This window comes from Quercus lobata, chromosome 1 (genome assembly GCF_001633185.2).
Source record: "Quercus lobata isolate SW786 chromosome 1, ValleyOak3.0 Primary Assembly, whole genome shotgun sequence".
Lineage (NCBI taxonomy): Eukaryota > Viridiplantae > Streptophyta > Magnoliopsida > Fagales > Fagaceae > Quercus > Quercus lobata.
The window spans coordinates 30304189-30318305 of record NC_044904.1 but is presented as its reverse complement, the minus strand read 5'-3'; the positions used below and the strand labels follow the sequence as shown (position 1 = coordinate 30318305).

General features: G+C 33.0%; 1 protein-coding gene and 1 long non-coding RNA gene across 2 annotated transcripts; one reads left to right on the top strand and one right to left on the bottom strand.

Moving 5' to 3' along the window:
• Positions 1-2029: 2029 nt before the first annotated feature.
• LOC115986444 (L-type lectin-domain containing receptor kinase IV.1-like) lies at positions 2030-4518 on the top strand. The gene has a single exon (XM_031109471.1). The coding sequence runs from the start codon at positions 2162-2164 to the stop codon at positions 4202-4204; it is 2043 nt and encodes a 680-aa protein (XP_030965331.1). The 5' UTR covers positions 2030-2161; the 3' UTR covers positions 4205-4518.
• A 6749-nt stretch (positions 4519-11267) lies between these two features.
• On the bottom strand, positions 11268-13451 carry LOC115986439. The gene is made up of 2 exons (XR_004090746.1): positions 13032-13451; positions 11268-11822 (listed from the first exon to the last, which is right to left on the bottom strand). It is a non-coding gene; the product is annotated as an uncharacterized LOC115986439 (long non-coding RNA).
• Positions 13452-14117: the final 666 nt, after the last annotated feature.

Sequence of the window (14117 nt, the reverse complement as noted above, 5' to 3'; positions counted from 1 at the left end):
GGAGGTTTTTTAATCTATTGAAGGTCATACTAATCAATTGGTAACCATTCTTTTCTTAGAACATTTTGAAGGAAAGAGGAATAAATTTGTTGCTTTTCTTGGGTGGTGCTTGATAATTTTCTTTTTATGGTTCAATACACATCAGCTATATTAGATTTTCATTTCCTTATACTAATAATTTGTTGTTTATTGTTTAATTTGACTATTTGGTGTCCCAGAAATTGTGGGAAAATGGAAGAGAAAAGAGAGTAGAGTTTGAATCTTTTTTTTTTTTTTTTTTTTTTTTTTTTTTTTTTTGTGTATGGAACTTGGGATGTAATAGTTTATTTATTTTTTTTTAAATCTTAATCTTTTAAAGGAAACTCTAATTCTTCAATGTACATCAGTTTAAGTAGATTGTTGTGTTGTGGCTAGAATTTTTGTGTTTGGGACCTTAGTTGGCCTGTTTGGTTGACGAACAACTTTGGGGATTATTTAGCTTATGAGAAATTTTTTGGTATTTTAGGAGTGAGGAAATTCAAAGAATTGAGTTATTTTTAAATTCCACTAGTATCTAGCTTTATGCTAACTGTTGTGTGGATAGAAAAATTAATTGGTTCTTGATTTTTCGATACCTATCTATAAGTGTACATGAACATTAATTGGGTTTTTAGTTTTAGATTTTGAATTATGCTATTTTTTCAACAACTTGATTTTCTTTTTAGAATTTTCTCTTCTTGAATATCTAGAATACTATGTACATGAGTTTTAGACAAATCTTAACAAAACTATTTCTTTTGGATTTTACTATTTCTTTCCTTATTAAACACAACATGATATAGTTGATATGTTCCAATGAAGGCAAAAGCAATTGCTATTTTTGGGCATAGCAATTGATACAATCTGATAACTTCCTGTAACCATTTGAAATTCATAACCTGGAATGTTAATAGATATCTTCTCTGAGGTAAGAACAATTGGCCGAGTTAGCAAGTTTGCCACCAACTTTGACCATGTTATGGCAATACAAGTGACTCACTTACTTACAATTTGTATACGCTCTATTTTGATTTTCTGTGGAAATTCAAAACAATGACAATTGAGTGATTTGTATATGGACACATTGATAAATGTCTGTAGTAGACAAGGGTGGAATCAATGGCACATTACTATTTGAGAATTTGGTCTTTGATGGAAATTGATATAAGTGAGGGTCTATTAAATTTGATCATTTTGCTGAAGTAAGGTTTGTTTAATATGTATTTTATTTATTTACCTTATTGTAAATAAGTTTATGTACGTTATGATTCTAACCTATAAAACTTCGCTCTACTTTTTTTTTGTTTTTTGGGTAGTCTTATTCTTTTTTGTTGGCAACTAACTAGACATCACTTTTAGGAATTAAGGATTTAGCAACTGGTACGAAGGTTGCACCTCAAAATTTAGAAGAATTAAAATATGATACAATCTCATCATGGGAAGAAAAATAGAAATCTAATGTTGTGTTGGCATGTCCCTCCATTATTGGGTTACAAATATCATATCTATAAAAAATAAAAATAAATAAAGCCCAAAATAATATAATGATATATTTGTAGAGATAGAGAGTTGGAAAATAATTTTAGAAATAGTTCAATTTTTTAGGAGAAAACTATCTTCAATAAATTTTAGAGAATAAATTATGAATTGTATCATATTACAAAATACATATTCTCACATATTGCGTGAGTTTGTGACTAGTTTAAATAATAAAGAAACCTTACTTAAAATTAATGGCTTATTGCAAATTGAGCCGGCCATGTGTAAGAGGGAGTGACTGCAAATAGCTTTTGTAGCAGCTAACCATTAATGCTCCAAGGCCTAGCAGCTGGGTCCGAGTTTGTTGTAGATAAAATGAGAGTTCTACCAAACATTATATTATCAAATCTCACTGTCACAATAAATAGATCACTTTAAACAAGTAGATTGAAGTAAAGAGGGGAGTGGAGTACAAGGTTCCCTGATATATGGGGCAAAGTCATTTTTTCAACTTGCTTTACAAACGATATTGACTATCAGGATTGCATTTTGTGACACTCTTATTTTCTTTGTGAGTCAATTGTTAAACCTGGGCAAAGCAGAAGGCTCATTTCTATAAAAATCCTAGAGTCTCAAACAAGCAAAAAGCACTCTCTACACAAAAATGAGGCTTTTCCCACTTTTACCAATGGGTACAATTCTTGTAATTCTGTGTGTTTCCAATATTCACATGGCCTTTGCTCAAAATGAAAACCAATTCATCTACAATGGCTTCCTTCAAGCCAGGCTGCATCTTGATGGATCTGCTAAAATTACCAGCAATGGCCTACTGCTGCTAACCAATACCGTAAACATTTCACACCCGCAAGTTGGTCACGCTTTCTTCCAATTTCCTTTCAAATTCAACACAACTTCCTCAGGTTTAAGTCCATCTCTCTCATTTTCTACAAACTTTGTATTTGCCATTGTTCCACAAGTGCCAAATGTTGGAGGTTCCGGCATGGCCTTCACCATCAGTCCATCCAGTAACTTCACCAACGCTGAAGGAAATCAGTATCTAGGACTCTTCAATTCTTCAAATGAAGGCCTTACTTCAAACCACATTTTGGCCATCGAGCTTGACCCTACTCTGAATCCAGAATTTGGAGATATTGATCAAAATCATGTGGGAATCGATGTAAATAGCCTGAACTCAACTGATTCAGCTTCTGCAATGTATTTTTCCAATAAAGAAGGGAAAAATATAAGCCTGGAGCTCAAGAGTGGGAATCCAATGCATCTTTGGATAGACTATGATGAGGCAGAAAAGTTACTTTGTGTAACACTAGCCCCGAATGGAATCCCAAAACCAAACCAGCCTCTCATGTCAAAGTCCATTGATCTGTCTCAGTATCTCTTGGAATCTATGTATGTCGGTTTCTCAGCAGCAACTGGTATACTTGTTCCAAGTAACCACTACGTTCTAGGATGGAGCTTTAATAAAAGTGGACAAGCACAAAGCCTTGATGTTTCCAAGCTTCCTTCACTTCCTCGACAAAGGAAAGCAAAAGAGATATCAGGACTAATGATCATGGTTTTGCTCATAGCAGTAGCACTTGTACTGATAACAATCACTGGAACTGCTTACAATTCAAGGAGGAAGAAATTTGAAGAAATACGTGAAGACTGGGAAAAGGAGTATGGTCCTCACAGATTCACCTATAAGAATCTCTACAAGGCAACCAAAGGTTTCTCAGACAAAGAGCTTCTTGGAGCAGGAGGTTTTGGAAAGGTTTATAGAGGAATACTTCCTTCTTCCAATACACAAATCGCAGTCAAGAAAGTCTCCCATGATTCCAAACAAGGGATGAAAGAATTTGTGGCTGAGATTATTAGCATGGGAAGGCTGAGGCACAGAAACTTGGTCCAGCTCCTGGGATATTGCCGGCGAAGAGGAGAACTCCTCTTGGTCTATGATTATATGCCCAACGGAAGCCTTGACAAGTTCTTATATAGCAATGAAAAGCCAAACCTTAACTGGATTCAACGGTTTCGGATCCTGAAAGGAGTAGCTTCTGGCCTTCTCTACCTCCATGAAGAGTGGGAACAGATTGTTCTACACAGAGATGTAAAAGCAAGTAATGTTCTATTAGATGCTGAATTAAATGGAAGGCTAGGAGATTTTGGCCTTGCCAGATTATACGACCACGGTACCAATCCTCAAACCACCCATGTGGTTGGGACAGTGGGTTATTTGGCTCCAGAGCTTACTAGAACAGGAAGGGCAACCACTTGCACTGATGTGTTTTCTTTTGGGGCTTTCATGCTTGAGGTGGCTTGTGGAAGGAGGCCTATAGAGCTACAAGGACTGCCTGAAGAGGTTGTTTTGGTTGATTACGTCTTTCTGTGCTGGGGAAAAGGAGCCATCCTTGATGCTAGTGATCCTAGATTGGAAGGTAATTATGTGGTGGAGGAAATGGAATTGGTTTTGAAACTAGGCCTGTTTTGCTCACACTTAGTGCCAGAAGCTAGGCCTAGCATGAGGCAAGTGGTGCAGTTTTTGGATGGCAATGCTAAGCTGCCAGAACTACCAAATGACAAAGCTTGTTTTGGTACATCTACAAGTAATGAAGCGTCTGATTTCTTGTTGTCATTTCCCTCATCTTTTAGCATAGCTTCTGCCCCTTCCTGTTCTAGCATTGATTCAATCCTCAGAAGTGGTCGTTGAATTAGTAGTATATTGTGCTATGGGTTGAATAGATCATGGATCAATGCTTGGGACCAAATCAGCAAGTGGCAAATACAAAACACCGATTGCTTGGTGTGGTGGGAATAGAAAATAGAAACTTTTGAAGAATGTGATGTATATAGTTGCTTTCTCTAGTGTAGAAACTGTTATGGCAGTCTTCTTTCTTTATTTTTTTTTTTTTTGATAAATTTTAGTAGTCTAACTTAAGCTCTAAGTAGTGCCACAATAAGATCAATTTAGTTGTTGCAAGCTTTATAGATCAATATTTACAGAACCATATTTATTTAGTATTTAAGAAGGCATCATCCATAAATCAATCAAATGTTTAGTTTTAAATTATGTAGTCACATACCCATCTTGCGTGGGAATATGTGCTTTTTTTTTTTTTTTTTGATATAATTTGTATATTAAGATTTGCCATTTTGAAAAAGTAAACTCATTTAGTCAAAGAGGTATTATAGCACCTAATATTTTTCTCTTATGAGTTCCCCCTGTTTATCATTCTCTCTCTCTCTCTCCAAATGCAACATGTTCTTTAGGTATTCCTTTATAAATGTTTCTTTCTATTAACTACTTTTATCTTTTTAATTTTTTTTAAATCTTAAAATTTTTAATTTTTTAAATAGAGTTTTAATCTATGGTTTCTGTTTATGATGATTGTATTTTCTATCATTAGATTAAGATACCAATTGGTTTTTAGTATAGATGGGGATTGAACCCCAAATCTCTTATTCAATTATTTTTATCTTCTTTTTGATGAGAAAACTATTTTTATCTTAGTTACTCTTTATTTGCATATTTTGGGTGTTTTTGGTTTTTTTATACATACATTCATACACACACACACATATATATTTTACATATGTCATATATTTCTAACTTGAATCATACTCAGTTATGTTTTCCTTGATTTTCTTCCACGCAACTGAATTTTCTAAGCTTCAAATTTATTATTTCAATCTCAAATCCCCAAATTCAAAATAAGTAAATATTAACCCAAACTAAAATCAAACTAAAGTTATAAGAGGGAGAGAGAGAGGATTTGTGATGAGGAATTAAGAAACATAACAGCAAAATGCATCAACCTAAAGAAGAACTATCAAAAACATTAAAACTAATCAACCCAAAGTAGAGTTGTAAGAAAAAATAAACAAAAAAACCATAAGAAAGGAGAACATAAAAAAGAAAAATAGTAATTAACTTTTTTTTTTTTTTGAGAAACGAATTTTTTTTTTTGGGTTGATAAAACATGTATTAAATGGGAGAGAGAGGTACACAGAAAAGGAGCTATACTTGATGCTAGTGATCCTAGATTGGAAGGCAACTATGTGGTGGAGGAAAGGGAATTGGACTAGAAAAATGCCAGCAACTAGGCCTAGCATGAGGCAAGCGATGCAGTTTTATGGATAGCAATGCTGATATGCCGGAATTACCACAATGGCAATCCTTGTTTTTGTAACTTTACAAGTGTTGAAGCATCTGAGATCTTATTGCCAATTCTTTCAGCATTTGGCAAGGGTTCTACGCCTTCCTTCCTACCATTGATTTAATCCTCAAAAGTGGTAGTTGAATTACTTGCATTTCATACTATGGGTAGATTAGATCATGGATCAATGCTTGGGCTCAAATTACATCAATACTATACACACAACAAATTTCACAATTTTTTTTTTTTTTTTTTAAACAACTTGTTGAGTATGTAAATTGTGATTGGTGCAACATCACTTTCATTGGAATCACCGTTGACATCACTTTTATTATAGATCAATCATTATCAGTCATCTTAATATGTGTGAAAAATATTGTAAAATTTGTTGTGCCATTACACTAAATGATCAAATTAACCAGTGACAGACAAAAAGCTTAGAGATTGCTGCTTGGGTTGTGTAGAGAAGAGGGAAAAAAAAAAAAAAAAAAAAAAAAAGGAACTTGCGAGGAATATGATTTATACTGTTTCTTTCTCTTAATATTGAAACTGATATTAGGTAGGTAGTAGTCTATTGAAGCTTAGTATAACAATAAGATTAATTTCGTTGTTACAAGCTTTATAGTTTATAGATCAATATTTATGTTGTATATTGCAGAAACTAGATTGGATGGCTCATCAAATTGCATAAACTAATTCAATCTTCTTCGTTTATTTTATTTTTTATTTTTTGTTAAATTGGGTGGCTCATCCAAAACTTTTAGAATACTGACAACCTATAGCCAATAATCACTATGTATGAAAATCAAGGGAGTCAATCTTGTACCGAAGGCTGTACTAATTTGACCAATGGAATGATATATTTTGGTACTAGTCAATAACGGTGTACTGTTTCGGGTTTACCATTATTTTTTATTTATATATATATATATATATATATATATTATAATAAATATAAAAATTTATCATAAAATATTATCTCAATTCATAAAAATTATTCATTGTTTTAGACTTTAACATCAATTAAAAAAAAAAAAACACAATATAAAAAATAGAAAGCTTAATTATTCATTGCATGCTAAGAAAATAAATAATACTAATAAGTTAATGCAAGTAAGTTACCATTCTGCCCTTACAAAAATTCAAAAATTACCAAACTTATAAAAAAAAAAAAAACTTTTTTTTTCTTGTACTGATCAGTAATGCTCGAAATCAGCCGGTATAGTTGGTATTTAAACTGATACGAAATGTTGGCGTTTTGATACCGGTATATGTACCAGTTTAGTACAAACTGGCCGGTATCGGTACAGTATCTACCACTTTGATGAAAATTATTATTTTTCCACAAAAAAATGTTTGTATGGTTATAATGAGTTGCAGTCATGTAAGGGCCGTTAAAATAAAAAGAAAAAAAAAATTTATAGAGAGAAGGAGAGAGTGGTAGCAAGGGTTTATGTGATTTGGCTTGATGACATACGTTCACATTAAAATTCCTTGATGGCTATTATTACTATTCTAAATTGTGTTTTACAGTGAACCCTAAGAAAGGTATATATAGGAGCTAAAGTGTCCTTGGGAGAATCTCTTGATTGGATTAAAATCAAGGATAATTAATCTTTCTTGATTTTAGTCAATCAAGGATATTAACATGTGCTAAATGTGATATGCATGATACACTACATCCCCCTCAAACTCAAGGTAGAAGCATAATGATGACTTGAGTTTGAAATGCAAGCTTGTGAAGATGCCCTAAAAATGACCACAATTGACCATATTGAATGTAGAATGGGACAAGCACAATGTAGAATAAATTATGCAAAATGTTGGCGATGGCAACAAATAAACGACGATGGATGAATGCTAGAAGAGAACTGCAAGAACCTAAGAACGACTGCACTAGTGACCAAAGAGTGGTTGCTATGGCCGGAGGATGACTACATTGGTGGCTTAAGGAATATTGGCAGAAGATGACATTGTGACAAAGCTTGTGGCTGAGTTGAAGAATTTCACATAGTTTGAGTGCAAAAAGAATGAGTGATGGGCCAAGTTGTGAGACTTTGGAGCCTCAAGTAGGAAAATAGAGGACAAAATTGAAATTTATGTGAAAAAAAACAGTGTAGAAAAATTCTCTATTCTAAGAAAAAGAATGTCTTGACAATGATGATCAAATGTGGTTAACACCTAAATCGAGTGATGGTTGGCGGTGAAATGCTTGAAATCTAGTGAAGAACACAAAAAAGTGAATTTGGTACCATGTTAAAATAAAACAAAAATAATAAAAAGTTATAGATTTAGAAGGAGAGCAAAACATACCTTTACGTGGTATTGCCAAATGGCTTACATCCGCAATAGAAAGCTTGTAGTGACTACATTTTTTCTCTACTTAATTTTATTTTATTGTGGACCATAAATAGGATATAAATAGGAACTAAAATATGCTTAGGAGAATTCTTTAATTGGACTAAAATCAACAACAATTAATGTTTCTTAATTTTTTTTTTTTTTGAGAAACAATGTTTCTTAATTTTAGTTAATAAAGGATTTTTTTTTTTTTTTTGAGATATAAAAGATGGAGATGGAGTCAATAAAGGATACTAACATGTACTAAAGTCTAAATGTTTTTTATTTTATTTTATTTTGGAGAAGATACTAAAGTCTAAATGTGATTTGCATGATACTAAATTTGATTTGCGTGATACACTAATAAGGGCATAGAAAGGAGTTGATGAATAGTATCTTGAAAAAATTTTCTTTCTTTTTATTTATTTATTTTTAAGAAAAAAGCTTTATTTAATAGGAACCCAACCTCTAAACTTGCATATTCTCTGAACGTATTCATTACAATGGCACACCTTGAAGGATCATTGCTCTTAGGTATTTAAGCATCCTTGAGACTTAGAAGAATGGTCTCCCTCTCTCTCTCTCTGAGTTTGTGTTTATTGAATGCATATGCACGCATGTGCTAAGTTCTTTTTATTTTTTTATTTTTTATTTTTAAGATAGAATTTCTACTCTAACCTAATCTAAGTGTATATGTGTGTAAAACTCCCTCCTGGAGACTTGAACCCCAGCTCTTGCCCCTCACACCCCATAAACATTTATACTTATAGAGTGATCACCACACCAAGGGTGTGCGGTGGGTACTTGTGCTAAGTTCATAAGTCATAACAAAACTAATAAACCTATTGGAAATGAGAAATTTGCAAATATAGTACTCAAATTTCTACTTTACTGTGGTTGTGTTTGGATGACAACATTTGGATTTAGATTTGAAATTCATTGATTTAAAATGCCTTGATTTGAAATATTTTGATTTTAAAATTCCTTGTTTGGGTCTTTTTAAACAAAGAAGAATTTGAAATTCCATTGTTTGGATATCTAAATTTGGATTTGGATTTGGATTTAAGATCAATAAAATATATATTTTTAATTATTATTTTTCTTAATCCTTCTACATTTTAATTTTAGTAATATTTTTAATAAATACATGAGGTAATATTAATAATTCAATCGACAAGATAATAACTAAATATCTTTAGTCATAAACAACTAAAAAAATATTTTGCCAATTATTGACAACTAAAATTTTTATATCAACTAGAGAAAAAACCCAAATGACAGTTTTTTTAATAAAATTCAAAATCTCAAACTAAAAAATTACTCTTCAATTTCACTTCTTAATGGTTCTCTCACAAAGTACTTCCTACGCGAACATATTCCAACAAGCATAACAAAAAACTCCACTAGCAAAGGCAAAAATCTCATCACCCCTCCTCATATACTTCAATCTCCTCTCTTTTACGTTTTCGTTGAATGGATATATCTCTTCCATCATTGGTCATTTTTGTCTTTGTTCATTTTTCAAAATACAAACAATAAGAATCTATAACTTAAAAAAGGGTTATCAAAGAAAAGCCATGAAATCACACCAAACAAATCAATGCAATTGCAACTACAAATATGAATAATAAATAATTAACACAACTAAAGGTAAGCAGCCCAGTGACAGCTTCGTCAGCTTCAATCCATGCAAAGTAAAAGAAGGGAACACCCTCGATTTTTGGGGAATCTTGTTCCTTGAACTCCGAAATTCTGCTATATTTAATATTTTCGTAGCTGCTACAAATTTACTTTCAAAGATTATTAGGACAAACAAAGTCAATATCAAGTGGCTACTTGTCATTTTACTTTCTTGAAAGTTGGAATAAATCACTGCATATTTCTTCCTAGTTGACTCTGAACAAAATGACTAGGTACATAAGTACATTGCTCTTGATCCGGGTAAATGTATTCCAATATTGTCATTAGTAGTGATGGAAGAAATAATTGTCCACAAGGACACAATTGGACAATGAGTTTATTACCAAATATCAGAAGAAAAAGTACTTACATTTTGTTCATGCACGGATGGTGCATCAAATATGAATTTTGAAATCTACAAGTAATGTATAATCTGATAAGTAAATTATTCCCTCTCACACATACACACCCAATGCTTCTCTAGGGGTCCAAAGATTATTGAAGAATAGAAAATAAAGTATGGAAGGGAAAAATGTAAGAAGGAATTAATAAATGAACTACAATATGATAGTACCAATTGCATGCACAGAAGGGAAATTTATCACAAAATGGAAAACTTATAGAACATGAGACCATAACCCGATAATTTGAGCAAAATATTAATTGCTTCCTCCTTTCCCCATTACACTAATAAAACCTATGAAACACGGGTGCGTTTCAGGACTCAAGTGCGGGGGCGGGTGCGGGACTCGACAATTTTTGAAAAAGTAGGACGCGGGTGCGGCGGGACTCGACGATTAAAAAATTATTAAAAATATTTATATTTATATTTTTTTTATATATTTTTACTATTAAAATATTCTTAAAAAACACATTACTATGCCTTGATTCACAAAACAAAGAAAGAAGAAGGCAAGAAACACATTACTATGCCTCTGAGGTGGGAATTTAAATACGATATCTCTAATTATTTAATAATTTGTTTTTATTAAAAATCACTTAGAAACTTATATTTTCTCCCAAAAAAAAAAAAAATTTACAATTTGATACCCCTCTACCTTTTTCACGTTGGAGCTTTTGTACCGTTACTTTACGCAATAAGAAAACAAAAACAAAAAAAAAATAAATAAATAAACAAAAAAAATGGCTATGGCTTGGTTGTACCGGCGATCACTTCCTTCTCCACCTGCAATTGATTTCGCTTCTTCTGAAGACCGATTTCGGCCTGTTTCGGTCACCGGTTGATACGACCCGATATGGCCGATATGACCCGATTCTGGCAGAATCAGGCCAGTTTAGCGATGAATCCGAAGAAAAAAAAAAAAAAAACTCAGACGCGACAACGACGCACGGGCAACTGCGTCCATGCTTTCTAGGATAAAACACAAACCCATTATTTTATTCTTAAAAGTGCAGCTTCTAAGTCCTAATATACATAAATCTTCAGTCAGCTAGCTCTTACACAATGTAAGTCCATTGTACCAGAGGCATTTTCAAACCTCTTACCTCTTAACAATTCAACTACGTACCTTTTCCCGCCCTTCAAAGTTTCTTCCCAATCCAGATAATTAGAACAACTTAACAAACTCTACGTGCTTTTTTTTTTTTTTTACTTACTGGTTGTGATTGCCTTTGTTGAGTTTCAAAGCATAATTTTCCCACAAGTTTTCCCCATCAGCCATCGAGAAGGGAAAGCAACTCTCATGCACAGAATTCCCAGCATTGGAATTAGAAGGGGAAGAACCATCATTATTACCTTGTAGTCTCACAGTCTCTGGCTCTTGTTCATTCATTTCACAATAAGCCCCACCTTGTTTGAAAGATGACAAGGGGTGGACTTTAAAGCACAAATGTTGGGGGAACCTCCACATTCCCACTTCCATTTAAGCTCACTCCTTGTTTCCCTAGTGAACAAAATTACCTCAAGTTCTTCAAGTGGTGGATGGCTTAGTGAAAATGACTTCAACAAGGATAGGCTTGATCTTTTTTATTGGTTGTTAGCTGCACTCAGCCTCATCAACTTCTTTAATTACCTTTTCTGCTCTAAATGGTAATCTTATAATCCATCTCTATCATCCACTACTCCACCACAAGACTATAACAAGGAAGTGTGATTTTAGCTAGAATTCATTGGTCACACAGACAAGTTGGCTGGTAACCCCAATTACAATTGTCAGTATTAATCTTTAATCTATTACCATCAATCAATATGTCTAAAACAGACAAAAGAAATACACCTCAAAGCTATTAAATAAATTAGACCCAGCTCATTCTTGAACCATTAGAAATGCATTTGTGAAAAGATTTTAACAAGTACAAAAACTCAAATGAGAAAGTAGCAAAATTCTGTTCCAAAGGTTCAAAGAGATTTTATACTTTCAAGTAGATTGTACATGTGCAACCTTCATATTTAAGGTTACCTTTGAATTCTAATTACCAGCATAAAATGAGAAGGTAGCAAAATTATGTTCCTAACCCAGAAGGCAGCTTAGAAAAGGAATTCAATGTTGACCGATACCATAAGCCTATTTAGGAAAATCAAATTTGAAAGAGAGCAATTGAGATCAAGACTGGACTTTTGGCAAGCCAAGTCAAATCTGATTAATCTCAATATTTAAGACCAGGCTCAAGTTTCTACTCTGAATATATATTATGCTGAGTAATCTTGTGGATATTGTGGTTACACAGGAGTCAAAGTGGTACATGCATGAAGGAAAAAATGTGTTCTACAAGGGAAACATTACTAATGATCAAGTCTTTGACAGGCAGGTACAATGTACACAGTCAGCAACATAGGCAACTTGGTAACATGATGATAATCTGGTGGTATATAGAGAAAGAAGACATAAAACTGATGAGGTACGAAAGAATTGGAAATAAGCACCGATAGCTATAAAGGGAATATTTAACAAGTGATGGACAAATGATGATACAAGTTTTGAAGCTAAAGCAACAAATGGAATGAAAAAAATTTATGGGATGTATAAGCATTCACTATGACAGTAGTCCTCACTTTCCATCATCACAATATCATTGGTTCAAATGAATATTCTCTCACTTATTACTTCACAACTCATATTGAAGCATTTCATCAAACACATAATTTGCATTACAAACCCACAAATGAAAATAAAAATAGAAAATAAAAACAAACCCAAAACATATCATTGAAAATACCATGAAACAAGATGCACAAACAAATCAAACAAAACCCACAAACAATCAAATTAAACCCAAACAAACCCACAAATAAATCAAATAAAACCCACCGGAAAAACCCACATCCCTTTTGAATTTAGATTTAGTAGAAAGAGAGAATTAGAGAGGTTAAAGAGGAAGATAAGAGTTGAGAGAACAAACCTATAGTTGCCTTGCCGAGAGAGAGGGGGAAGAAGAGTTTGTGAGTTACGGCTAGGAAGAGAGACACGGAGAGCCCAGAGAGAAACAGTGTGCGTGAGAGTGAGAGATTTCTAAATTCCTGGGTTTTTGAGGGTATTTCAAATCCATGGATTTGGACCCTGAAATCCAAGATGTATTTGGGCCAAATCCAAATCTAATTCTTTTAAGTTATCTAAACAAAGGATTTAGATTTGGACCCGCTCAAATCCAAATCCAAATTCATGTCATCCAAATCCAAATACAGTACTAAAATTTCTACTTTACTGCAAGAAATCGGGAGTGCAGACAACAACAACTAAGATGTAAAATAGAGCAATGATTATGATAAAAATGAGAAATACTTCACTGTTTTGAGAATGACAGCAATACAGGATATAAATAGGTCCGGCCATTTTCAAAAAGCATGTAAATAGCAAAGTATATAGTAACTTAGTAAAGGTGGCCATTCATGTCCACATGTTGACAGGATCGGATCCAAGTGGGGACTCGGGTCCCTCCTGGACTCGAAAGTTTTTTTTTAATAGTTTAATTTTCAGTAAAAGAATTAAAAATAAAATTATAATTGAGCCCCCCTTACTTTGTAGCTTAGGCTCCCTCCAAAATCATGAATCATCAACGTAACCCATGTAAATTAAAAAAAAAAAAATGTAAAAAAACAATAGTATTTTGTATATTAAAAAATAATATTGTTTTGTGTCTTTTGTTTTTGTTGGTAGATAATTGCATCTTAATATATTAAGAAACAATGATTTTTGTGTATTTGAATTTTTTTGATTTTTGATTTTTTTTTTTCCACTTATCTCTGCCCCTCCCTAGCTTGAAATCTTGTGTCTGTCCCTGCATGTTGGGTTTGTGGTATGTCGACTTATGAGTATTCAATTATAAGGGACGAACATGACACGTTTACTAAATAAATTACAATTCCTCCACCATAAAACGATCCGTTTATTAAAGGGGTTAGTTGTATCAACTCATTTATCAAATTTTATGAAAGAGAAAAAAAAAATACAATTTTTTGTATTAATCCAGTTGATCTGGGCTATAAAA

Coding starts and splice junctions, on each gene's coding strand:
- LOC115986444 (XM_031109471.1), top strand. CDS start 2,162: ATGAGGCTTTTCCCACTTTTACCAATGGGTACAATTCTTGTAATTCTG.